Consider the following 27,097-nt stretch of genomic DNA (forward strand, 5'->3'; position numbering starts at 1 on the left):
TGTTGAGACACATTTTCTGACAAACGCAGCTAACATAAAAATTACTCGGCTGTGTAATTTCACACTTGATGATTGGGCAGGCGTTCCAGAGAGACAAATACTCCATATCTGCGTAAGGATTTCAAAAGTCACTTTTCTATAATACAGATGGTCCTCGAGGTTACGTACTAGTTCTGTTCCGAGAGTTTGGTGTAAGTCGGATCTTATCCTTAAATTGTAGCTAAACTAACTACTACAACATTCTTTAACATGCTCAAGAATACTATAGCGACCTGGACTCGTATTCACAAAGCATCCTAAGACTAAGTAGCTCTGTGACATCATTCCAAGAAAAATCTTAGAATTTTCCCTTAGTAAGATAAAAAAAAAGGTTATTCACAAAGCATCTGAGACCTTAAAGGAAAGGTGCACTTTTTTGGAATTTTGCCCATCATCCACAATCCTTATGTGAAACATGAACACATACAGTATTTCTTTCCCTTTCCTGTGCGTTCTAACAAAAGAAAACAAGTTAGCATGAGCCAGATAACACTGCAAGTCATGGGCGGTACCTATGACAACTATAAAGCCCTCTAAAAAAAAATCTCTAACAGCGTTTTATCATTTTATATACATGCTGTGATCATGCATGAACATTACCGGAACTTCTTACCTGGGCGCACTGATTTCACATATTCCATAGGAGCTGACGCTACTTCCAGCAACAGCAGCAGCATAGAAACAGCGAAGACACTTACTGTACACGATGGCTGTGTCTTCCAGCACAAGACGTGTGCGCCAGTCCTCAGGTAAAAAATGCTGACCGCAAACGAGCATCTTGGAGAGTCTTTGTAGCAAAATTGAGAGCCAGTAGTATCCACTCTTGCGTCTGTCCCGTTGCAGTGACTTGGGGTGCTGTGAGTGATGCTCACACTAGCGAGGCGCTGTGTTACTCCGCCAGATAAATATAGTTTTTGTTAGCTGCTACAATAACAATATTGCTTTAGCTTGGTTAATAAACAGGTCAGTTATGTAAATGGAACACTGTTGGTGTTTTTTTAGGGCTTTATAGTCGTAATAGGTGCCTCCGATGACGTGCAATGCGAGCTGGCTCTTGCTAACTCGTTTTCTCTCGTTAGAACGCACAGAAAAGGGAAAGAAATGTGTTTATGGTTCACATAAAGATTGTAGATGATGGGCTCCACTCCCGGCTCTCCTCATGGTACGCCTCCCACCCAGCCCACTCCGCTGTGATAGGTCATACCCACAAGCACGCCCGAGGACTTCCGGACAGCTGCCGAACCCTTTTTGTCGGATTACTTATACAAAATACAGTTAGGACAGTCATAAATTGTTACTTACAGCTTTTCTGCAATGAGAGCTTCTTCTCTGGAGTTCAGCATCTTGTAGGTCCCTTGCAAATTGAGGAATTATTGAAACGATGGGTGATGCCTGCTGTTGCATGGCATGGGACCAAATAATGCCACGACTGCTGGTGGTGGTGCATTCCCATTGACAATGCATACCCGAATAATGCACGTTGCGTGTACTATTGTCGTGCACTAGACGTAAACAGCACTTGACACTGTAAGTAAGTTGTGCGGGATTGTGGTCCTTTCGTTGCAATGAGCACCATTTCCGGTCACAAATTGTGTGCCAAGCGCGGTAATGTGTAAAGAGAACATCAACCGTGCGCAAACTCGTCTTAACGCTTTTCAGGCGCCATAAAAAAAATAAGAAATGCCACGCATTGTCACGGCAAATTGCGAGGCAATGCGGAGGCATTGCATGCAAGTGTAAACACCACTTAAGAGTGTCTTAAACAGACAAGCGAGTGGAATGTAGGGATGAGCCGGACGGATAAAGTATTTTTGCCGAATACGAGCATGAAACGAGTACAGCTCGTCATTGTCCGTAATCGTTATGACTGAAAACCCTCATGTACTCACTCTTGCTCTGCGATTGGCCAGTCACACACATCGACCGCCCCTCTTTAGCCATATCCACAAATACACAGCCACATAACATCTCGACTATCAGCAGTGCACTAAACACATTGAAATAGCATGCTAACACTACAATGAATTGGTGACAATGCTGACGAGGCTAACTTAGCTCAGCAGTTAGTGACCAGCTCGGCGGCTGGATGCTTAAGGCACACAACACATAAAATATCACGCTGCAAACAGCGTCTAGCATCGAATGAATGAGAAATAACCAGGTTACTCACGTTTATAGACGCACACTGTTAGTTGAACATCAAAAACAAGGTCCGAGTTATGATAACAACTCTCAAGCTCTGCCGCTGCCATGGTGCATTCATGTACCCAACTCGCGTCGTAATTAGGAGCTACATTTAATCACTTGTTAACTTAAAAAGGAACATAAGAGAATGGCCACTCCTAAAACAGAATTGTTTACAATTGCTGAAGTGTTTTTTTTTAAATATACTGTCATTTCCACTTTACATGTAAGTTTGATTTAAACAAGAATAGCAGCCAAAAAAAATTAGATGGCATTATTTGAGCTATCTTTAGAACAGGCTGGCAAGCGACTAATGTGGTTCTTAGGGGGCACCTGGTACCCTCGGGCACCGTGTTGGTGACCCGATTTAGACCACACATACACGCATCATAAAGACGTTCTATGATGTTCGGAGTGTCCCTGAATGCATCTCGCGGTCTGCCTAGTGACGAGGAAGTGTAGTTGCAATGACGAATGGACTCGAGGCGTTTATTTAGTTTGTTTAGAGTTGGAAATACATATATGGTGTGTGAATTGCACTGCTGTTGATGTGTTCAGGTCAGAATAAAGTTATTAAGGAGCAACAGACTGTGTGAGGAGATACACTGTGCTGCTGTCTGTGTCTTCTACAATGTGCTACGGGCCAATAAAAAAACAAAACGCAGGCCACAAATGACCCCCGGACCACGCTTTGGACACCCTTGTGCTATAAGGTTGATTGTGCGGAGATATTGTTTGTATGTAATGTTTGTGGTTGATCTCATCAAGTATCAAAGATGAAACTCAAGGATTTCCTTGTGTTTTCTTATATCATACTTGGCCAATACAAATATTCAGATTCTGAATAAGCCATCACTGGTACTCCATTGTCTCACAAGATATCTATTTGTCTCTTGTAATGCAGATTTTATTTTACTCCTACCGGCTAATGTTCAACTTTAGAGGTTCCAATTTTCTACACAATGGAAAAGATTGGACTGTAACTGTGATTTTCATATTATTATACACTGTAACTTAAATCATTTCAAAACAAATCAGATGCATCTGCAACGATATTCAGAGTTGTGCAAGGAAAAACACATATTATACGTTACATCTAAAACAGAATGCAGCTTTTAAAAAGACTGTATTATCATTTTTATCCTCTGGCAGTGTCTTGAGCTAACACAGGCTGGAATGTTTTCCTCAAGAAAATATTGAATTCTGCCACTGTGTCAAACATTGCCTTGCATTCAGACCGAGAACACAGTCAAGAGCCCCCAAGGCCACTGAATGTTATTGTGTCGTTTTGTTAATGAAACAACTGACTTCTGGATCATTGTGTTTGTGCCAACTGCGTGGAGCAGAAGAGAGTTTATTTCTCTCAAAGTTTGACGGTTCATGTCCACTATTCTATAATTCCTCTCTGGCTACAGTCGTGAGGAGACCCGACTGATATTGTGTGCTGATGGAGGAGTTGAGGCGCAGAGAGAGTTTGTCCTCTTGGCAAAAAAAAACACACATTTTGTCAGCGCTTGAGGTTTGAATTCAATATGGTGGAAACCATTGAAAACTACAATAAAATGGATTCTTATTAGGAATTGATTAGGGTGTTATGAAGTTATTCATTTGTTTGCATTGTTTTAAATGAGACATTTCATGCATTTTTACACAGATGAAACCAGTTACTACGTTCTTAATTACATACTTACTCATGCAAATGAGCCACTGCTGACCTCTACTGCAGTAGTGAGTGGTGATGTGCAGGCCCTTTCAGGGGTGAGCGGGAAGGGAAGAAGGGGGCGCTGCAGAAAGGAGTGTTTAATAAAAGCAGCACAACAGCTTGGAACATGGAACACGCTGAAATAAAAGTTACCTCCAAAAAAACATAAAAAATTAGAGCCCAGAGGGAAAACGGGGGGATTATCCCTGAAGTCAAGACATTACAGACGTCAGCCTTGGAGCAACAGACGGAGCTCCTCTGCGCTCCTAACCAAGGTCTGAAAATCTAGTGGCCAACAATCAAACATAAAATGAATCCATTTTGTGATGTAGTGATGTGTGACTACGTGTGTATAGTGACATGCAGTCAGGGGAGGCACGTGAGACATTTTAACATTTCTTTACTCATTCAATACGAAAGACGTAGTTGTACGTTTTTACAAACTCGAACGCCCGATCCCAACAACGTATTTATACGTCTTTTAGGTTTTTTGCGCAAGACGCTGACGTAGGTGATGATGCAACTCCCCGCCAATGTATTTGGCTTCAGAGCAATTTCAATGCCATAAAAATGGCCACTCCGTGGCAGAAGTGTGTTGGATAAGAGCTCAGCGGGGACCAGGAGAGGACCGAGAAACACACGACAGGAAAAAGGAAGTGGGAGAGAATGGAGAGTGTCGCGTACAGGAGATTACGCATTGTGGGGAAATTTTAATGAATGCGCACACACACACAAACACGCACGTGCACATACATGCACACATAGTTCAGTTCCAAATGTGAAAATTGTAAATAGTTCAATTGTAAATAAATAGTTATTTTCCATCCATCCATTTTCTATGTTGTTTATCCTCATTAGGGTCGCGGGGGTATGCTGGAGCCTATCCCAGCTGACTTTGGGTGAGAGGCAAGGTACACCCTGGACTGGTCGCCAGCCAATCGCAGGGCACATATAGACAAACAATCATTCACACTCACATTCATACCTATGGACAATTTAGAGTCGCCAATTAACCTAACATGCATGCTTTCGGAATGTGGGAGGAAACCGGAGAACCCGGAGAAAACCCACGCACGCACAGGGAGAACATGCAAACTCCACACAGAGATGCCCAAACGGAGATTCGAACCCAGATCTTTCCGATCTCCTGACTGTGTGGCCAACATGCTAGCCACTCGGCCACCATGCAGCCCAGTTATTATTTTGATACAAAAAAAAAAACAAAAACAAAACAATAACTTTGTTTATGTTGTGGTATAGTTCTTTAAAAGTTTGAGCTGTCACAAAAGCAAACAATATTTGTGTCAAAGTGAAAATTAAATGTATCTTTTCACAAAAAGCTCATTTTCTCCATTTTCTAGTCATGAACTGATATTTTCCCGAAACGTACCCATGTTCTACTGCTGATTACTAACGAACGGAAAAAAGGTAGAAACTATTTTTTTTTCCTGATGAAAGACAGGAGTCTAATCTTTCTTTTGGTAGACTCCATATGCATATAACCACAGAACCAGTATTCTGTGTTCCTTGAAAGATCAGTCAGAATACTGGTACTGAAGGGATTATCTTATGAAAAATGTCTGGGATTGAATGATTTAAGTCAAAATTGCTGAATTTCCTGATCAAATACAAGGCAGAAACCTAAGATGAGGCTGCCGCAAGCGTCCCTTCTTGGCTTAGTGTGCAAGCCCTGCCTACTGTCTGAGTGCACTGAGTTGGATAATGGCGCCTGTCAGTTTCTGTTTGTCAGCAATAATATAACGTCACAGAAAGACTTAAGCACCATGACTTTCTACAGCTTGTGTAATGTCTTTAATGTAAGTGTGACATCATTATTCTTGCTAATCAGACAATAAAATACAGAAACATGTCACACGGGAGGCCCTGCAAAACTTCCCTCATTGAAGAATTGCTGGGTGCTTGTCGCTGCCGTCCTTCCATAGAGTGGAAAAGCCAGCATTTTTTTTTTTTTTTTTTTTTTACAGCAGCAGCACTAGCTGAAGAGCAGCAAATACAAGTCAAAAACAAGATATGTTTATGCTCTGCCATATGAATGAATGAATTTAACTGTCAAGATGGAGGATGATAGATCCATAGTCACCAGAAGGTGATCAAACTTTTACAACAAAGTATCAGAGCTTCTCTTGGAGAAGGATAGGGTGCATGTACTTCATGTACAGATAAAAGATAAGAACACAGATGTTGTTCAGTTAATAAAAAATAAATAAACGGGACTAAGAAGTATTTGAAAACAATTTCTTTGTTACATGTATATAATAATATTTATAATGAGCATCCTGTACTAACATAAAAAAGTCAAACAACATTGCTGCTTTGCTTAGCTTTTTTTTCCCCAGATGTTGATGGTTGGGCAGGGACTCTGGAGACCTGAATAGGTGTATGTAAGCAATTAAAAAGGTTTCCCCTATGTTCCCTTTACCAAATACGGTACAGGCGGGAGGAGCCTCCGCAGGCAGTGTCAAACACTGTCAGTGAAAGCCCTACATAGAATTGTAATGTCTTTGACAGTAGTATCATCTATGTAGCATAATTACGCCTAATAAATGAGAACTAAAACGGCAAAACAACTTCCATTAAAGCTTTTTAGATATTTTTTTGCAAGTCAGGATGAGTGACACCTCACATTACAACTACACAATCTTTGGACTTCGAGGAGAAGGGAATCGATTTCTTTTAGCTTGGAATAAACCGTTTCTTTCTTCTCTTTCTACGTCTTTTTCTATCTCCATCCTGCTGAATTACAACTTCTTCTCCCTCAATTTTAAACGTCAGTCAACAGCACTCAGCAAACTCTCACTCACCCTCTCTCAATTCTTGACTTAACGTCTAGTTCTCCTGGCGTCGTGGGGTTAGAGAGGGAATGATATTTCATCATAAGGCCCCTAAGATGGAGCCTGTCGGAACGCCATTAAGGACTCTCAGGACTGTTGTAAGGGCTCACAGAAGTTCAAGGGAGAAAAGCCATAGCATGGGAGACAAAGTGTTTGAACTCTACAATTCGGAAGCGAGGACAAAAAGGAACCTTCTTATGAATGGAGGGTCTGCGCTCTGAAGAGAGAGGTGTTTGGGGGCACTCACAAGAGTGTGATGCCCCCAAGGGAGGAGGAGGCACATGCATTCAGAGCCTCCTGAGGGTTCATCTTCACAAATGCCCAGTACAGACTTTTGCAAATGGGAACGCAATGGTAAAAACAAGTGATATGTCATCATCCTCATATTGGTCATGATGTTTAAGACGCGGGAATTCGGGCAAGCGAACGTGAAGAGGTACCGCGGTTTTGGTGATGGAGCCCTTTGAAGTGAATCTCTGGTTTGGTGTCGTGCCTTTGCATGACTCACAAAATCCTGTAAGCCGCTACGGTATCTCTCTCAGCCAGACCGTGTTTTGTTTAATCACCACTAGACAGCGACTGTGTCTCATCCTGCAAAGAGTGCAGCTTTGTACTTTCGGGAAACGACAACAGAATCAATTAACAGTGCGTGCGAGGAGTAAGTGGCAGGAGGGAGGGGAGCGGGCCGGTCTCATTGAAAATGTATCCTTTTTCGAAATCTAACATTCACGACCCAGGACTGTAAATTGAAGCCATTGCCTAATGGAGGCTGGTCTCAGCAGTAACTACTCAATAAGCAGGCGCAGGTATGAGCATTTGTGAGATGGAGACAACGCTGGCTCAAGGGCAAGTCTAATACACTGCCGAGAAGTCAGCAAATCCAATGATAAGTTATCAACCTCTGCCTGAGCTGGACTCTGTGAAACCCTCAATGATGATGAGCGAGCAGCGGGGATGGAAATAAAAAAGAAATGATTGAATCCAATCAGGAGCAAAACAGATCCGAACATGATGCGATGAAAAGTGAACATGAAGTCTGACATTTTATTGTGACGGAGAGGCCAAATCTTGAGTGTTTTTATGAGCGATGAGCAAAGTAATAAACTGCTACTCTACATTGAAGCTCTTACGGTCTTATAAATACCCCAAATAAAATATCTAAAGTCTTTTCAGATTACCTTCCACTTCTCAGTTGAACTAAACAAGGACTTGCCTTCAATGGCAAGTTTTTTTTCCCCGAAACTGTTGAAAACAGTCACTTTGGGCACACTCACACTAGGCCAGTCGTGCAGTGCTTGGGCCCACTTCACAACCTAAAGTCCAGCACGTTTGGCTAGTGTGAGTACTCTGACCAGGCACAGCACGATTGCATGCACATGCACATACACATACACGCACGCCATGTAGCCGAGTCATAGAATGACTGTAATGCTTTCTTAATGACAACGGTTGAGTTTTTACAGTGATATAAGATTGTGTTTACAACCATGAGCATACGGCTCAAACACTGGTAAACAACTACAGTAGGTCATCGCCATTCTCAGGGGTTACGATCCGAGACCACCCGTGAATGGGGAAAAAAAAACGAGTAATTGAGAGGGCCATAAAAATGTCTATTTTTGACACACGGCTCACTTCTCCTACTCCAGACTCTTCTGCTAGCTTTATGTTTAGGTTTTCGTCTAATTTCAGCTAAACATTTACAATGAAAGTTAGTGTTGTAATTATTGCATTAGATTCAGCTCCAGAACACTCCCAGTCTCTCTTCAATTGCCATTATTCACTCACGACAAAGGAAGCTAACAAGCTAAATGTATAGATGCACAATTCAGGTTTAAACCCTAAATATGCCTCACACACTTACACATTACACATATTAAAACACATTTTAAATTATAACACTCCCCACGAATGAATAATAAATGATGATTGATGGAACAGATGGAATCGGACTCACGGTCTAGCCTTTAGCCTTATCACCAAGTTAACACAACAACCGCACTTTCATGTGTTATGGTCCGCCTCCATCTCCCTCTAAAGCGGCTAGCGGTGGTATGCGGCTCCACCGGCGGCTGCTGGGTGATCCCAGTTAGCTGTCGGAGAAGCCATTTCTCAAGCATACATAATTCACACTGCTTGCCTGTTGTAATTCCAGTAACAACTTATAATATATTAACGTGTGTAAGTTTTAAACCCGGATTTGAAGAAAGTAGGCTGTAGAAGCTAGTGCGTCATTATGCTGCACGTCTGCTGTTAAAAAAAAAAAAAAACACTTTATACCTTCCCACGTATGTATAAATTATTACTTTTTCTGCAAAAAACAGCCTATTTTCGGAGAGAAAAAATTTAAATAATAATTGAAAAATGAATTTTTTTTTTTAAAAATCAGAAAATATGATATAAAATATCGCGAATGCTGAATATACAGGGGGTGATCCACTGTATACGCTGACACAGAAAAAAAACAGGTGACACCATGGAAGTAAACAAACATTTACCAGGTTATATACAGCATTTAAGTACTGTAGGCCTAACCGCTTTTCGCAATACATTTTTTTTCTCCATTTTTATCCACATACATTTTGACAAAGGCCTGATCGGAGAATATATACTGCAGTTTTTTTCCTGCTCGCACTAAACACCAGACATTAAAAATCAGAACTGTGCCATTTGACTCATGAGTGTAAATCCAGCCTTCCTGTAATCAGTCAGGAGAAGACTGATATCATTTCTATCAGTGTTGCTCTGACAAAAGCATCCATGTTGATACCTTCGTGGCCCCGTGAGGTCTGCTTAGAACACAAAATAACGCTGTGAAATGATCATTTACGCACTTTGAAGACCTGCAGTCGATTTGCCCCAAACCCTAACAGTGCTCACATTTTTATTCGGGGTGTCAGTAGTATATTGTATTAATATCTTTAATCGCGATTAATCGCCTTTTTCCCATAGTTAACCCATAATAAATCACAGCTAGAATCTATACTAAGTGTCCCTTTGAAAGATAAAGTTTTTAATACAGCTATCAAGATGGGATGCACCTCAATGAAAAAAAAAAAAAACAAAGTTTCTGCAGCGCTCTGCTGATTTCTCCAGCTGGGTCCAGCGGGTGGCGTCTGCGTCTTGTTAGGAGAGCCATCTGGCGGGGCTTTGAGGCTAGGGTGCCCCTTTCTTTGTCCATTTCTGCTCGGTGTTTGTTCCCGCTAGCGGCTCGGCATCGGCTGCGATACTGCTGCGTTTTCACAAACTAGGGTGTGGGTCGAAGGTCACACATGACGTGTGCATGTTAATTATGCGTCAAAAAAAAAAAAAAGTGGCGTTAAAGGGAATTTCCGTTATTATCGCGTCAACTTTGACAGCCCTAGTTTTTATACAAATACACTGAAGTACATCAGGCCTGCATCAAAGTGCTGTTTCGATGTGCACACGTTTGTGCATCTCACTCAAAGCTTCCTTTTGCTTTAAGAGTTGCACCCAGGACGCTCTTTGTCACTCAGTGACCCGACCGTCATCCGAAATAATGAGTCACAGCGCATGACTGTTGTCTCACGCGTATTTTTTTTGCTTGATTTCCTCTTTCTGTTTGCCTCTTTGAAGCCATTACTTGTGCATGTGTGTGTGCGCGTCTCACCTGCTATGAATAATTGATCAGTTTGAATCTAGGGCGTGTGAAGTTTATATGCAAGAAGCCGGCAGCTGCAGCAGAGAGGCGCCTTACGGTTTGTTTTGGGGATAGCCACGTTAGGCGTTAGCAAGCGAAGCGATGCCACTCAAGTGGAAAACTCCACCTTTTCCAAGCAGGTAGAGTTTCATAGAGACCCGATGGCCCCAAAGTGCAGCGCAAGTGCTAAGTATTGAACCGAAAAAGCTTTTAGCAGTGTGCACCGTCGTCGACAATGCAATCCGAGTGTGTGTCTTTCAAGATTTGCGACCGCTTCATTGACTCACTTCAAGGTGATAGACTTTTTCAAAGGGAAAAGATGGAAACATGTAAAAGACATTGAAGTCTTTAACAAAGGGCTTAGCCACACACTTCATGATAATACTGATGCAGCAACATGTGAATGAATACACCGTGATATGCGTCACGTGGTTGGCCTTAAAGTGACACATATTGGCACAGCCTGCCTTCATGAAGAGTCAAAGTGCTTGAGGAGGCTGTTATTTAATTGAGGGGTAAAAAAAAAATTATTAGTAGTTTGAGATGAAAGGTTAGGATTTGCAACGCGCTTTAACATTCATTTTTATTTTTTCCTGGAGCCCTGCTTCTACCATGTTACACTAATGAACTCCCCGAGGACATGCGCCAATGCTGGGTCCCTTACACAGAAACACTTTGACCCTAAAAGCTGATAAGCATTCAACAGCTTTATTCAGCAGATGCTGGCAGAATTGAAATGTATGCTGGTCCACTTCCTTAATGGAGAGACTGCTGTGTTGCTGCCGCAGACCTCATTTATATCATGCAAATACTCTACATGGACAAACTCGTGGTTCTCTTAAACGCAATGAATCTTAGCTTTAATTTTGCCCAGATGATATGCTTTCAACATTGTGGGAATAGGTTGGGGAAGACCGTTTCCTGTAGCGCAAGTCTACCACTGCGAGTCAATAACTTCATGTTTTGTTCTGCTTAAAACGCTCCGATAATGTTGTCCATTTCTTATGGCACAAACCAAGGAGATCAAAATTTGGCTTCTCTGAAGCCAGAAAATCTCCACTCTGGTCAGAGTTTTCCCAAAAGCACAGTTTTTCAGGACAAAAACCCGCATTTGTCTGTGGATGAGAGGCCACAATGCATAGAAAAACATGCATTTTAAAAATATTTGTATTTGTGTGGACATGGCCTAAGTTAAGCGTCCATCACTAACAAAGCCATGCGTGTGTAACAGTGGTCACCCGCACAGTCCGACCCTGCACACACGAGGGCTCCAACCCTGGTCCACCCATTTCCACTAAATGAGAGTTGAGCAGCGCTCGCCAACGAGCAACCCGTTGTCCAACGTGGCCCTTAAAGGTAGTAAAGTTTTACCAACGTACTTTGGCGCAGCCACACTGGCTGGCATTCGTTCCACTTCCAGAAAAGCGGAAGCTGTAACAGCTGCGAAAGGGCGAACCAACTCCAGTCGTTTTTTATTTCATGTACCAGTTTTGACCAGTTTTCTTTGTGTAAATGATTGGAATGTTTCTTGGGAACTTTGTGTACAATTCTCCAGAGTTGCTGTTCAGCGTTAGGGTTAAGAGTAAGGCTTCACATTACCAAACATTATAACCCTCAAGAGTTGTTTATTGATTTTAAATTGGCTGCAATTGCATTACAAATGCTTTCCATCAACTTAATGGCACTACAGTATATGAACAATAGGTACACTGTGGAAGATTTATGTTGGTCTGAAAGAACCATTAGTTCATTCTCAGCAGTGCAGCACCATACCGCTTCAGGGCCCGAACTGTTCGTGAATCATTTTTTTTCCCGGTTTGTCGTCATGGTGAATGAAAGTACTTGCCCTCGACAAAGCTGATTTGAACAGAGCGTCTTTATTTGTATATGAAGGGTGTTTGGGTGTTTGATGAGGGCCAGTGTAATATCTATTAAGTTGCGCTAATTCCAATGTGCATCTTAAACAACTGTGGGTTGGCTCAGCTGCCGGCTGCTGCCTCCCGCTGCCTCACTCCCAAGCTTTCCCGTATTCCGTCTTTGAAATAAATGAGCTTTATTCAACTGCACAGTTCCATTATTCTGTGCACGGCGGATACATCGCCGCTAGTTTTATTTTTACATTCTCTGATTCCTCCGTCTGAGAAAGTCTGCTGTCACTTGCATCAGTGCTGCTTTTTTTTTTTTACTTTCATTGCTTTACCTGCTTGCCTTTCTTTAGCGTGTGTGTGTTGATAAGCCCTTTGAACAAATGAGATCTTCATCTCTTTCTGGTCGGAGAGTTCCCTTATTGTTTTCTGCATAGAAATTATTCTCTCCTTGAGGTCCAATGTAAAAAAATAAATAAATAAGGGGGGGGGGGGGACGATTTTTGCACTTTTCCATCTTGCTTCATTTCCTCAAATGCAGGGAGCGCGCAGCATCAATTGGCATAACAAGGGAGATGTTTGTTTTTCATTATTTTTCAGTCATTTATTTCCACAAACAAATAATGAGCTGCGCTTCATTAATTACTAATGTATTATCCATCCATCCATCATCCATTCATTTTCTATGCCGCTTGTCCTCACTAGAGTCGCGGGGGTAGCTGGAGCCTACCCCCGCTGACTTTGGGCGAGAGGCGGGGTACACCGTGGACTGGTTGCCAGCCAATCGCAGGGCACATATAGACAAACAACCATTCACACTCACATTTCGGGTCCATGTTGAAATGTTTAGCATCTCTCTGTGAAACTTACTAAACCTCAGCTTTACAGATGCCATGTTGCGATGTGTTGCGAGCATGACATCTACATGGTAGACATCGGGTAATTACAGCCAACCAGTGGCACAATAACTTGTTGGTTTTCAAGGAAAAACAGGAGGTGTTTATTTGATGTGAATAATTTATTCAAGTGGAGCACAGTGTCTCTTCAGCGTGGATTGTGCTTTTGTGTAGTCCCTACGCTGTCCCCTCCAACGCTGTCTTGATCCTTTTCTAGCTTCTTCATCGAGGTTGAGCGCATGATGTGCAGTTTTCTGCTGAAACACTAGGGGCAGTGTTTTCTGGAGTGTCAACTCAGTGAGCAACCGTAACGCTTATTGATCAATTGGTTTTTAGCATCCCTCGTCATGATCAAATAATGGCAATTCAAGAGGAACGTGCGGTCTTGGAGGTGGAACTAATTGTGTTACTTTTTTTGCACATATTAATCCAAAATCGAAGGACATGGCTTCGCAAATGTGGGTTGTACGCTCCCTGAATGGGTCGTATAAACAAAACATCATATTACAAGACGACCAATCACAGTTTTTACGGTCCACATCGACGTGCTGCAAAGACACAATTTTATTTATTTATTTATTTATTTTTTAAAAGAGTTGCACGTCACGCTACGCAGGAAGGTTTGGAGGAGCAGGAGCGAGACGGCGTCTCGTACGCTAACGTGAGGAAAGAGAGTCAAATACAATTTATGTGGGTCTCTTTACGCCTGACCTAGCTGCTTTGTTGCCGTGCTCATCCACTCTTTTTAGTTTAACCCAGCATCTCCGGCTTTACAGACGCCATGCCTGATCTGCACCGCCATTCTACTGTGGTACTTGAACGTGACACGATAACGTCAGCCATAGTAAAGGTAATATTAACTCCTGCTGCCACCTTCTGTTATTTTTAGAGTAAAGCAGGATGTGTTTATGCATTTGTTATTATGGACAATGAACATGTATTCATTCGGCTTTTGACCTTAGTATTATAAAGTTATCTAGTTATCATTTAGAGACAGAACACAGCAGCTGTAAAAATCCCTGCTATTAATGTTTCCTTCGTTACCAGCAACATGTCGAGTCCTTTAAAAAGGATCACTTTCTTGCTTCGATAGCGTTCATCTCTGAGTGTCTGTGTAAGAGCTGCTGGCTGCTGCCAAGAAAAACCTCTGCAACTGTGGATGCGGACATGGACTATCATCGTCAAATCACAAATGTGCAGGAATGTACAGCACAGCACCATCCACAGAGATAATCAGGTTTTCGGAGTACGTAATTTGCAGGCAAACCTGACACAAGGGCAGTGAACATGGAGTTGACTGTAACGCTGCTGGTTGAGCAGGACCACACAAACAATAAAATGAAAAAGACAGATGAGACACAATTTGGCAACCTAAGACATTTTTTTAAATGGGTCGTTTACTCACTGTCAGTAAAATGTCCCTCATGATGCTGTTAAAATGCGGGCGACAACCAACAACAGCAACAGACAGACACTAGTTTCATTGAAAGGAGGCTTTGTGATGCCTCTGCACAAAAGCACAATTACAAGTTTCTGGAATGTTTCTATTTCTGCAGACGTCTCCGCGGTGTCACTGATGGCTGCTATTTTCCTTTCACTCAATGCATGGAAGAATAGTCTGAGATCCTGACGCAGCTGTATGCCCTGCAGTGGATCCCGGGAATGAAAAATGAGACAAAATCTATATACCATTCTGCAGACAAATAAGGCGGCGGGGCAAGTGTCGCAGACGTGTCGGTGTGCAAGTTCAAGCATAATGGCGGTAATCAGTGCTTTTAAAATTATCATAAACATTTGGAAATGTCAGCGCAAGACCATGATTGGTGTTTTCTAAGCCCTCAGAGCAGATAGATGCCCTTCTTCTGTGGCGCTCTACTTAATTAGAATAAATATGCAATCACTGGCTCACACTGGAAACCTTAGATGAGGATGTTTTATTCAGAGTGAATTCCCTGCTGAGAAACCAGGGCTTATGTAAAGTCATATATTTAGAGCGTGTCCATGTATACCTGATGGATGGTGAATCTTATTAGGTTCCTTTTTCAGTTTTACCTTGAAAATTCTTGATTAAAAACAGCTATGTATAAAGAAATACAGGCTAGAAGAAGAATAACACACTTTCTCAGTGTCATTCGTTACAGGGCATCACCGCATGGCACAACTACACAGGAGCTAAAATAGCCACGGTTGAAGCTATTCATTTTATTTGTGCAAGGTGGACAGAATCCTGGCTAAAGACTGACATCACACTGGAGCTGGGAACACCTTGATGCCGTGCGTGCACATATAAAGTCACCATTTTCGTAATCACGCCAGGAAGTATGTTAGCAAGTGAGCAGCATTATGCCAAAAAAATACCATACCAACTTCCACTAAAGATCATAGAGCGTTGAGGTAAGGGACAAGGAAAACTCTTTACATTTCGGTGGAAATATACTGTAGATCAGTGGTCCAACCCCCGGGCCGTGCGTCATTTGGTACCGGGTCGCACAGAAAGAAAAAATAATTTCCATTATTTCATTTTTTTAATGTTTTATTTTGAAAAGTTGCCGGATTCTCTGTTACATCCGTCCCACTTGACGCATGTCAATTGCGTGTGTGCTAACTTTATCTCTCGCCGCACAGATAGACTACTACTGTATTTTTACCATTTTTCTTTCACCTCATATTTGGTCTAAAATGCTGATACTATGTGGGAATGCATAAAGGTAAGTTTTGATGACTTATTGAGTGCTAATGTGCACATTTGTCTCAAGTTAATTCATGCTAGCCACTGCCTCTTACCCCACACGTCAAACAGTGATGTAATCATCTCTCTGGAAAAACTTGGCTGGAACTTGAACTGGTGGATGGTGGGTCGGCATTCATTTTGTGTTTTTAATTTGATGGTATTCATGTCTTAGTTTTACACGATACATAAGAAATAAGATAAATTAGATCGCTATAATGTATGACACCCCCCACCCCCCGGTCGGCGGGAGATTTGTGGGAACACAAGCCGGTCCGTGGGTCAAAAAAAGGTTGGGGACCACTGCTGTCGATTACAATGCAGATGTGCTCGTCACGACCAAGTCGCTCGAAAATTGTCCAAAAAAATATTACTGAATCAGGACTCATGGGTCCTCGTTTGTTAACTACGTTCATACTGCAGGGAATGACACCCAATTCAGATTGTTTGGGAAAAATCGGATTTTTCTATACAGTCGTTAAATAAATGTAACTTGTGTTTGTGTAAAATGTGAACGCAACGTGTCCGGGGAAGTGACGCGCACGCACACAAAACACCGACGCTGCACGCACGTGTGTCCGCAATTCTTGGTCTGTCCTGCCGCATTTGTGGCCATTTCAAGGATTTTGTGCAACTGGTGTCGACATTTTCTTAACCAAATTATTTCACGTAGGAGATTAAGGAGGAAGAGGGGAAGACCTTTTGCTGTGGTAGTTTTTGGGGAACTTGCTGGGACAAGCAGCGCGTGGGTGGATGTCGGAGCCAGGGGTGGTGGGACATTGACGAGCCGCTTCACTGAAAGATTTTTTTTAAATAACTTTTGGAAAGAAGAACTTTTGCTGACATCTGCGAGTACAAAACACCTTTTGATGGCGGCCAGGTCGGATACGTTGGAATTACGTCAAAACGTCCAGCGTACAGTAGCATCGAATACGAATAGAATAGAATAAGGTGAGACATATGCATACAAAAGGGACCTGGGTCGCATTTAAAAAAAAATTTGAATTGTACTGTTCACCCTGACATGAAAAATCTGATTAAAAAAATATCTGAATTGACCTGCAGTTTGAACGTAGCCTTAGTCTTTTTTGTTTTCGGTTTTGTCTTTAAAACTGCTTTAAAATGGATGGTCTTATATACATGGATTTGTTATATTCAGGTCAATACGGTATTAAATCGTATTGGTATGGATACGTGTACTGAAGATGGCGGACCTGCATCTCAGGGTTGAAAGGAAAGAAAGTACAGAAAGCTGGGGATCAAACCCACGAGACAAGAGGGCTGCTTTCCGGCCTCCCACTGTGATCTCATCTTTATCTTGATGGTCTTTTTGCTGATGTGAGGCTCTAGGTCAGTTGCCAACTTGACTTGAGTCAGTGCCTGACAGTTAATTGCACTTGAAGAGACTTGCATAGCTTGTTGTGACACAAATGGAACAAGTCCCATTAATAATGCATCTTAAGATAGCTGCCCTCCATCATTTCCTCTATTGACACAGACTACAACATGATCTGATGTCATTTGTGTTCATTGTTTTGGATTCTGCCACGTGCCTGCGCTCGTAACTGTTTGTCACAGTGAACAAAAGCCAAATAAGCTGCGCGTAAACAAGCTTGCCAGTTCACAGCGCGATAGCACATGCTGCGCGCAGCTTCTTGTCTTAGCTCATGCGCGCCAGAACTTTACATAAGCTTTATGTATGGCTGCGTGTGTAAGTGTTATGAATATGCACATGTATAGTATACTGCGGTGGCGGGTGGTGCGTTTGGTAACGGTGCCTTCAGTGGGCCGGCCAGGATTTTTTTTTTGCCAGACACCGTGAGAGCCAGTATAAAAAAACTAAACAATAATGATAGTAAATATGTGCCATAGCAGGGTTGTTAGCGATGCAGCATTCAGGCATTTATAGTGAAGGGACCTCCAACACTCTATTGATAATAATATAAGTCCCCAATACGCCTAAATAGGACAGCTCAGTGATTAAAAGGTTCAGACGACTCCAAACATCTACACTACAACATCATCTGGAGCAATTCAATCCAGTTCAGCAATCAATATTTATCTAATAACATGACAACAAAACAGCCCATCGCTAATAGTGTGTATGTGTCATGGGCCAACAGTCCTGATTCTTCGGAAGGTCCTGGGCAGATTACATTGATATGGCAACACATAAATGCTGAAATCTCATCTAACGCGCACACACACACACACACACACACACACACACACACACACACACACACACACACACTCCTGGAAGCACTGCAGCCAAGAAACACTACAAAATGAAGATAGACGGTTGAGGATAAATTCATATAATTTAATGGAACAAATACTACAGTTAAAGTTTGAAGTGTAGGTCAGTGCTTCTGGCGGAGAAGGCCCTGACTGCACACCACTGGTGTACTGTATGCTGTACAGTCAGTACACATACAACTATACTAACAAAAAGTTAGGATGTTCAGGCGGCTTCTTGGCATTTAGGAAGACAGCAGACGCGTAACTATTGTTATTATCCTCACTAGGGTCGCAGGGGTATGCTGGAGCCGGAGAAATCCCACGCACGCACGGGGAGAACATGCAAACTCCACACAGAGATTCGAACCCAGGGCTTCCTGACGGTGCGGCCAACATGCTAACCACTCGGCCACAACTATTTATTGATCATCTTGATTGTATAGCTTTTTTAATTAAACAGTGACAGAGGCATTGCTTCCAGCCTCCAGGTGGTAATCAGGATCATTTACAGCCCTTCATACATGGAAACATTCCTTAACTCTAATTTGTACAATTAATTTTATGACACGCTCTACATTCAATCAATGAAGCCACAGTTTGCTCAGTTATGCTCCGACGTCCTTGTGGAACTGATTGTAAACTCTGTTGAGCGGCGTGAGATGACACATTGTTTCTAATCGCCCAATAGCCGGAGTGAAAACACTACAGTTCTTATGGGTTCTTGTGGTTCTTATGGGAGAGAAACAGGAAACGTCCAATCTAATGAGTGTCACCGTCATGCAGCTCTGCAGTCGTACAGTTTCTCTCCTATTAGCACACATGTATTATTCATGAGGGCAAATCCTCTGTGAACCTTGTTGCATTGATATTCCACACAGTGACTTTTCATTGTCTATCAAGGGACTATATCCGTTCCGTTTTGTTCATTTATTTATCTATTTCTATTGCTCAGCCTCCCAGGAAAAAGGGGTTCTAGATGAAGGGGTGAAGGGGTCAAACAGGCTTTTCCTGGAAAAATAAATTGAGTGTGCCCGTCATCTGTGGCCAGTGGTGGTGGTGGCGAGGGGAGCGCTATATGCAGCCCAGACTTCATGTGATTTTCTTTGTGAACACAATCATATTCTTTCACAGCCTATGTGGTTTGGTATATCTGGCCTGCAAAAACCTTGTAAGTCCACTTAATGACTTGAGCGATAATGGCATCTCCATGTGCATGTGCTGCCAATACTGTAGCGCTAAAACCCAATGAAATGATGTTTTATAGCGCCATGGCGTAAGGGGTCTACTGAACTGCCCTTCAAGCCCTGTACTTCCACTTAAGAACACTCATTTTATTTTGAGGATAAGCAAAGACACGCTGCCATGTACCAAGTTGTGCCAACCTTGGATAACAAATGTAACATTTTCAGCAAACGACTGACCATCACAGTATACTTAGGCTCAGGTGACCCAACATTCTGTTTTCCCAGGACATGTCCTGTTTTCAAATCCTGTTTTTTTCTTTTAAGAAAATGATGAAAATGTCCTGGTTTTCATTGTTTGGGGACATTAGATTGACTGACATTAGGGCACTGTGAAAGGCTGCCGTGTGGGTGTCTTTTCTTAATTAGCGTTGCTAAAAAGCTGCGAAAAGACAAAGAAAAAGTCCATCGGGGGGATGTCATGTACAACAGCGGTTCAAATTCCCAAGTTCTTGCGACATTAGAGGACACATTTTTCCCCAAAATATTGGTTACGTTCCAAAACTTAAGCATTCGACCTAAAGAGTCCTGTGTCGTTCTGTTTTTGGAATCATCTTCATGCTAATCTTTCATAATTTTTTTAACATTCTTCCTTTGGTATTTGTGTCTTTGGTTATAGATAGTATTTTGTAATAAGAGTTTTCTAGCCATACAGAGGAGGCAGATTTTTGCCATTTGCTGCTTGTCCCGGAATGTTTTTTGGGCGGGATGTACGGTATTCCATATTTTAATGTAATCTGTCTGTAACCCACCCAGAATTGATGCATGACCCACTTTTGGGTCCCGACTCACCAGTTGAAAATCCCCGCTCTATATATCTGCCTTGCTTTTTCAGCAGCAAATAAGGCATTTGTCAGGAGAGTCCAAAAAGCCAGTGGAGCTCAGGGAGACGCCTCCGTGTGTGTAACACATCGTTCACGTCAGCGACTCCAACTATGTCACAATCTCGCACACGTCTACATTCTCATACCCTCCCGCTTGTTTTGTCCCATGCTTGTCGTTGTCTGTCTCCTGCTCGCTCGGATCATTTTCTCGTTAGGCATCTCCAATCTAATTCCCCCGAGAACATTCGTGAAGCCAAGCGCTAACGGGAACAGTATTAAAAGAAATATAATTACTGAAGTTTTTTTTTGTAATAATGGAATCTCTTGTTTCTGCAGAGGCAGGAGATTTAAATAATTATTGAAATGTAAAAGTTTGCAACAATGTTTTTGGTGTTGCGTACTTGTTTAATGTGAAATGAACCAAGATGAGAAAGATCCATCTCAATTACCACGTCGAGCTTCTGCTGGAAAAAATACTGTTTCTTGAAAGTCTGATAAATAAAGCAAACCTTTATTTCCCAAGAGTAAGGAAAACCTATTTACTCAGTCAGTCGAAGCCGCGCTTGATACGTCTCCACAGAAATGGCAGAGAGAGAGAAAGATTGAGATAGAAAGAAGGTGACAAAGAGGGAGAAACCGTTTTCTGGTTGACTGCTGCTTGCAAGAAGAATATAGGGGTTAAACATGTTATCCATGTTTCGATAGAGGTCACCATATTTTAACAAAAGTATAGCCACACACATTATGACAGTGTTCAGTCACGTGAAAAATGGTGCAGCTTCAGGAGGATGCCTGCGCTGTATGTGTTGCCCACTGGCAGGGCTTAGCAACCCGGATTAGAGCCGAGTCCAGGAGAGCGTACCCTTGTTCAGGTGACACACCAGCATGCAGAATTATTGTTAAAGGTTGGTGAAATGTCAGATTGTTTTTTTGCAGTTTGGTGAGAACGTTCACGTATTCAGATTCAATATGCCTTTCTTTTGGTGGCCAGATTCCAACATAAAAGACCAACAGATTATAGGGTTAGTTAAAAGGCAACAGAAGTGTATTGATTTGAGGCAGTGAATCAGGCCTCCTCTGTGGTGTGAATAATAAACTGAGTGCAAGGCGGCCGAGGCTTTGTCAGATGGAGTGTTCCAAAACGGCCTTTGCCGTCTGGCTTATTTAGTAGGTGAAGAAAATGTGGCTAAGTCACATGTCCTGTCCCCCAGGATATGGAAAATCATGTCACCAATCAGGAAGTACATCAGAGCAGCCTACTACAAGTTTAACTCCATGCCCAATTTAACAGCACAAATGGTCCCATCACAGCCTTGCTGACAGGTAGTACCACTGGAATAAAGGGCAATGGAGCATCCTCACAAGGAGAACTCTATATGACATACATACAGTAGCTACTGTATGTCAGTGTTGTTCAGTGATCCACACTCACTGGAGCAGTTATTGTTTGTTTTCTTCAGTATGGTGGGCCTAAACACTGCCTTCAGGCGGTAGAGGGCGGTGGAGACAATACTTATCCTTGTTTACAAATTATTGGGTAAATACACAGCTTGTTGGCAAATTGCGACACATTCCCCATTTGATTTGTGCTTAGTCGACTTCATCAGCCAGAAAGCAAAGTCAAATGATTTCTTCATTTGCTTTCCTGTCCATTGCAGGCTGTGGGCTGGAGTTCCTGCTGGTCCTCTGTGGCCTGGAGTTTTCCTGGTCGTGTCCCCTGCACTGCATCTGCTACACGGCACCCAGCACCGTCTCTTGCCAAGCGCATAACTTCCTGTCTGTCCCCGAAGGCATACCCCCTGACAGCGAACGCATCTTCCTTCAGAACAATAAGATCCATCGGTTACTTAGGGGTCACTTCAGCACCAACACGGTGACACTCTGGATATACTCCAACAACATCACATACATCGAGCCCTCAACCTTCCATGGCTTCACACTGCTGGAGGAGCTGGATTTGGGAGACAACCGCCACCTGCGCTCCCTGGCTGAAGACACCTTCCACGGGTTGAATCGACTCAGTGCTCTACACCTGTACCGCTGTGGACTGAGCTCACTTCCGAATAACATCTTCCAAGGCCTAAGAAGCCTGCAGTACCTCCATTTACAGGTACCCCACGCACGTTCATAACATCTATTTTGAGTTCATCTTGATTTCCTCAAACACAATCCAAAACCTTAAATCATCCTAAATCAGTTCATCCGCAGTGCCTCCGCTTCTACGCTTGAGGGTCAAGGCAACATTATGAGGCGAATGCATTTTACAAAGTCAGCAAACAACACTTCCACCCGTGTTTTCTTCATTTAGCAGGCTGAATCAAAAATGTTTTCTCACATTTTCTCTCCCATGGCTTGGAGTCATTACTATTCATCCAGCACAGCTCATTAGTTTTCTACATTTTGTATGAGTTAAGATGAAAAGCTGGGTTTATTGGGGCCAACGGGGTATGCGATGGGTCACTCCCATAGAGCAAGAACAAGCAGTTACACATACACACGGAAGACACACTTCTTCATCAATAAATGACTTTCGCACCTAAAGTCCAGGGCACCGCACCATTGGTCAATATTGTGTGGGACTCCCATCGTCCGACACCGATCATAGATTAAGTGTCAATTTTTAATTAAAAAACATTTATTTTCCATAGCTTATTTCAACCCAAACGAAGAGAATATGTTTGTTTTACCAGGTCATTAACAAAATGCTGGTATCCACAACTGGCATTTTGTATTTCAGAACGCATTTCTTTCTAGCGTTCTCACATTATTAACTGAGAACCTGACTGAAAAGCAGGCTCGCGAGCGCCTCGTGGTCCTGGGGGGGCACCACATTGGTGACAATGCCATTACTGATATAAATGTTGCATGATCTGTTATTATTTTGTATGTCGACTGTTAAGCATTAAAGTCACGCCTTTAAATACGCAAACTAACACAAAGTGCATCTAAAGACTTTATATTTGTGTCTTCTTTCTCCATAGCAAAATCATTTGAAGTTCCTGCAAGATGACACATTTGCCGACCTCCATAACTTGAGTCACCTGTTCCTTCATGGAAATCACCTGTGGAGACTCAACCAGAACACTTTCAGGGGTCTTCAGTCCTTGGATCGCCTCCTTCTGCACCAAAACCAGATCGAGTGGGTTCACCACCTGGCGTTCCATGACCTCAAGCGTCTCACCACCCTTTACTTGTTCAACAACTCTCTCATGCAACTGTCAGGGGAGTGCCTGGACACGCTGCCTGCTCTGGAATACCTGCGCCTCAATGACAATCCATGGTCATGTGACTGCAAGGCGCTCACACTGTGGGAGTGGTTGAAACGTTTTAGGGGCTCAACGTCTTCTGTCGGTTGCATGGCGCCGGTTGATATGGTTGGGAAGGACCTGAAGGAGCTGCGAAAGGAAGACTTCTCCAACTGTTCACCAAATTCAGAATCTAGAGCCCAAACCAACAACTTGTCTGGCACCGTCAGCCCGCCGTCCATGAATCGTGGCGTAGTGGCGGGCTCAGGGGGCCAGAGCAATGTGGTGCACCCCTCGAGGCCCGGCCGTCCTCGCAACTGCCAGAAGACTCGCAATCGGGGAAGCAAGGGGAAGACCGACAACGAGGTCCACCACTCGAAGGAGGTCATGGCAGACAAGGAGGACTCGTCTCCAGATTTCTCCGATGGAGGAAAACACGATCACACATCCCCAGATGGCACCGTCACGAGAAGGAAGCACAAGTGTGTTCCGCGGACCACTGTCCGACCCCCGAGTGGGGTTCTGCAAGCCAACAACAGGGCGTCCTTATCCCGCCCCTTAATACACATCTACGCACTTCTGGTTGCCTTGACAACAAATACACACTTTATTCTCCGCTGAGCTACAGAGGGTTTGGTAAATGACCATCACAAAAGCATAGACCTAAACACCCTCTCTCGCTCCTGCACTACAAGGCCCTTGTGTCTTTTATGTGTGTGTCTGAGTGTGACTATGTGTAAGTGTTGTGTAGGAAGTGTAACCATTCAGATGAGCACAAGCATCAAACATCCACAACAGAAAGTCTTGCAAGGAGTCCTACTAACCGATTCACGCAGACCAAGCGTGCACTGCCGCGTTCCATCAACATGTGTCTTTTTGTTGGAATAAGCTCTGGACCTCCAATAAGCATACATGGAGGTGAGGCGGGTGGAGGGGGCAGGGCAAGATAAATCAAGTCATAAATGTGGTCTTCTGCAAAACAATTTAAGCGGCTAGTCGATGACTTAGCGTGCGCGGCCTGCTCCAATTCTTTCTGTCACTTGTTGCACCCATTCTATCAACGGGTTCAAAAAGTGAAGATTTTAGCATAAATAATCGTTATCAGACCCAGGAATGTAAATATTCCTTCTACAAAATGGAATTTATAGCCACTGCTGATCTAAGGCCATAAATGATAAGCTCATACGTCACTAATGGATTTGAAGCTGCTAACTGTGTCAGGATGCCGAGGACTGCCATTTTCATTCCAGGTGAATCCGCGAGTCTGTCTGTACTTCGTGCTCGTTTGTTTCAGATTTCTAAAGACACGGAATGGACCTAGTGTTGAATCCATACTGCAGGGCCGGCAGGGGGAGGGGGGCTTTTTTTTCAGTTTCCCAGTGCGCTGAGAACTCGGCCTTCCTCCAGACAACCTCCATCTCTCACTGACAATGTCCATCCACCCATCCTTTTTCTATGCCGCTTGTCCGTCTTAGGGGGACAGGTAAGCTGGAGCCTATTCCGGACGACTTCGAGCGACGCCTCGGACTGATCGCCAGCCGGTCGCAGCACTGACAATGTGAGGAACGCAATTTTTTCCGGGATCAATTAGACGGCATACGAGACTTAAGAAAACAATGTATGTGTGCATAAATAAATGGTGTGATTAAATACCGTATAACATTTCAAAAGGAGCATGGTGAAAAGGGGTCAAGTGACACTCATTTTGGGATGTGGTGATGCAGGACCAAGACTATTGCCGCAGGGGTCCTGAAGAGATGCTGTACAGAACAGACGACATCGAACGTGACGCCAAACTTCTGGAGCTTATGTGCCTCCCTCTAATGGACTGACATGATGGTCTTTGTATCAATGATGTAACAAAGAAACAGACTACAATGGTGATATTATAAAAATTACTGTCTTACTATGAGAAAAAAAAATATCAGTGGCATCAATTATGATAACAGGGTTTTTGCTCCTTAAATCGGGAGCCGTTTTATTTTAAAATCAAGCTAATTTTTCATGGTATATTTTCAGAACCTTCATTTGTTAATGCACAGTCGTCACTCGCGTCTTCTCTCGTTCTATCGTTTCGCATTTGTGTCTTCTTTCTTTGCCGCCATGAATCTGTTGTTCCGTGCGGCCTCACCCAAGGCTACAAAAAATGTTTATAAAGATATTAAAGTCTATATCTTCTTATGTCTCACCGTGGCCGTCTGAGTCTGTTTATTGAAGCTTTGGCGTTTTATAGGCTTGTTTGTAAAAAGTCAAAGTCAGGCTTGCTCTCCTTGTCTTGCTGTTTTTTTTTTTCCTTTTCCCCCCGCCCAAGTAAACGAGAAATTGATTCTGTCAGCAAATTTGGCTTTTTTCCCCCACCAGGTTTCCCCTTCCATCTTTGCTCTTGCTCAAAGTGAAGCTCTCGTGGTGAAACTAAAGCTGTGCTATAAAAACAAATCGAATCAGCCCTGCACACATTGCAATTTGAACGACCAAATGAAGCCTATTTCATGTCTCAAAAAAAGGGGAAACGGGAAGACAGTTTGAAGCCAGAATAAAGTCAATTCCTGACAGCAAGCTGGTGTAATTCCATAAATCAAATGAAAGCACATTCATTATTAATCACTTTTATGAGAATTAAAAATATGCGTTTCCGAGATGAGCAGGAATGCAAGATGAAGCCTTGTTCAAGACCCCGATTTAAAAAAAAAAAATCTGTTAAGACAAAAGAACACACTATATACGCTAATTTGCTTTGTCACCTACAACACAAAGTTAGATGTCGGTTTAGTTCAGCTAGCTTAGCATATATTGACCTACTCTGGATTGGTTTTAGCATCTTTAATATACAAAATGTACTAAGGTGGCCCCACATTCTTCAGTGGTCTGTAAGCGGCCTTCAGAGGAAAACGTTGGACACACCTGCTGTAGACCTTGAACATAACACGACACGTCGTTTTTTTAGACTTTGTTGTCCGGAAAAAAAGATAATATATTTGCGTCAATATGGTTCAAAGAACTGCCAGTACAGATATGATGGGAACAGTTTGACCCTGGACCAGATTTCTTGTAAATCTATTATTACCTTTGAGGAAAAATCAGGTCAACTAGCATCACGAAGTAGAATATATAGACTTAATTTCCTTGCTCAAAATGGAGAAAATGTATTCACCACTTAATTGGTTTCTTTATTTTTTTTTTCTTTTTAAACGGGAGAATCTTTGTGAATGTTCTGAACTCCTATTTCAGCATAACATGGCTCGTTCAACAACAGTAGCCTACCAGAAAAGTCATTCAGCATCATCTTCGCTCTCCTTCTGGGAAATAAAACCACTAAAGTCATCTTTTTCAGTTGCACAGTCTCATAATTCCTTTGTCACACACTGTGTCAGCCTCCCTTTAGCTTGAGCTGTCCTCTTCATCACGCAGTAGTCCAGCCTTCCGAAGCCAGTTGGCGATAGTGGATTTTTTGACAATATAAAGAAAGACACACTATAAACCTTGCAATCCTACCTCCACTATATGTTCCCAGTGTCACCCGTTAGCTCCGATGATGAGACGTGAGACACCTTCATCGGAGTCCAACATCTGCCGCAGTCCAAACAGAAGCTGTAATAATTTTAGGCTTGATCAGACTTAC

At 42.8% G+C, this 27,097-nt stretch overlaps 1 protein-coding gene and 1 long non-coding RNA gene across 5 annotated transcripts in view; one reads left to right on the top strand and one right to left on the bottom strand.

Moving 5' to 3' along the window:
- LOC129191049 (uncharacterized) overlaps nt 1–2,289 on the bottom strand; it is a 56,398-nt gene extending 54,109 nt beyond the window's left edge. Inside the window, exon 1 of the long non-coding RNA XR_008573132.1 lies at nt 2,210–2,289. This is a non-coding gene — a long non-coding RNA (uncharacterized LOC129191049). The remainder of the gene's footprint in view (nt 1–2,209) is intronic.
- rtn4rl1b (reticulon 4 receptor-like 1b) overlaps nt 1–26,715 on the top strand; it is a 172,176-nt gene extending 145,461 nt beyond the window's left edge. The window contains exons 2-4 of one of the 4 annotated variants that reach the window (XR_008573131.1): nt 21,892–22,343; nt 23,215–25,036; nt 25,203–26,715. Coding sequence is in view for 3 of the 4 variants with exons in the window: in XM_054794008.1 (XP_054649983.1) it covers nt 15,898–15,907; nt 21,892–22,343; nt 23,215–24,099 (1,347 nt within the window). In the remaining variant the exon portion in view is untranslated. Of the gene's footprint in view, nt 1–15,762; nt 15,908–21,891; nt 22,344–23,214 lie in introns of those variants that run through there. The other 3 variants (XM_054794008.1, XM_054794007.1, XM_054794006.1) reach the window with 3 other exon arrangements.
- The last annotated feature ends 382 nt before the right edge of the window (nt 26,716–27,097 follow it).

Source organism: Dunckerocampus dactyliophorus, chromosome 12, assembly GCF_027744805.1.
Source record: "Dunckerocampus dactyliophorus isolate RoL2022-P2 chromosome 12, RoL_Ddac_1.1, whole genome shotgun sequence".
In the NCBI taxonomy this organism is placed as follows: Eukaryota; Metazoa; Chordata; class Actinopteri; order Syngnathiformes; family Syngnathidae; genus Dunckerocampus; species Dunckerocampus dactyliophorus.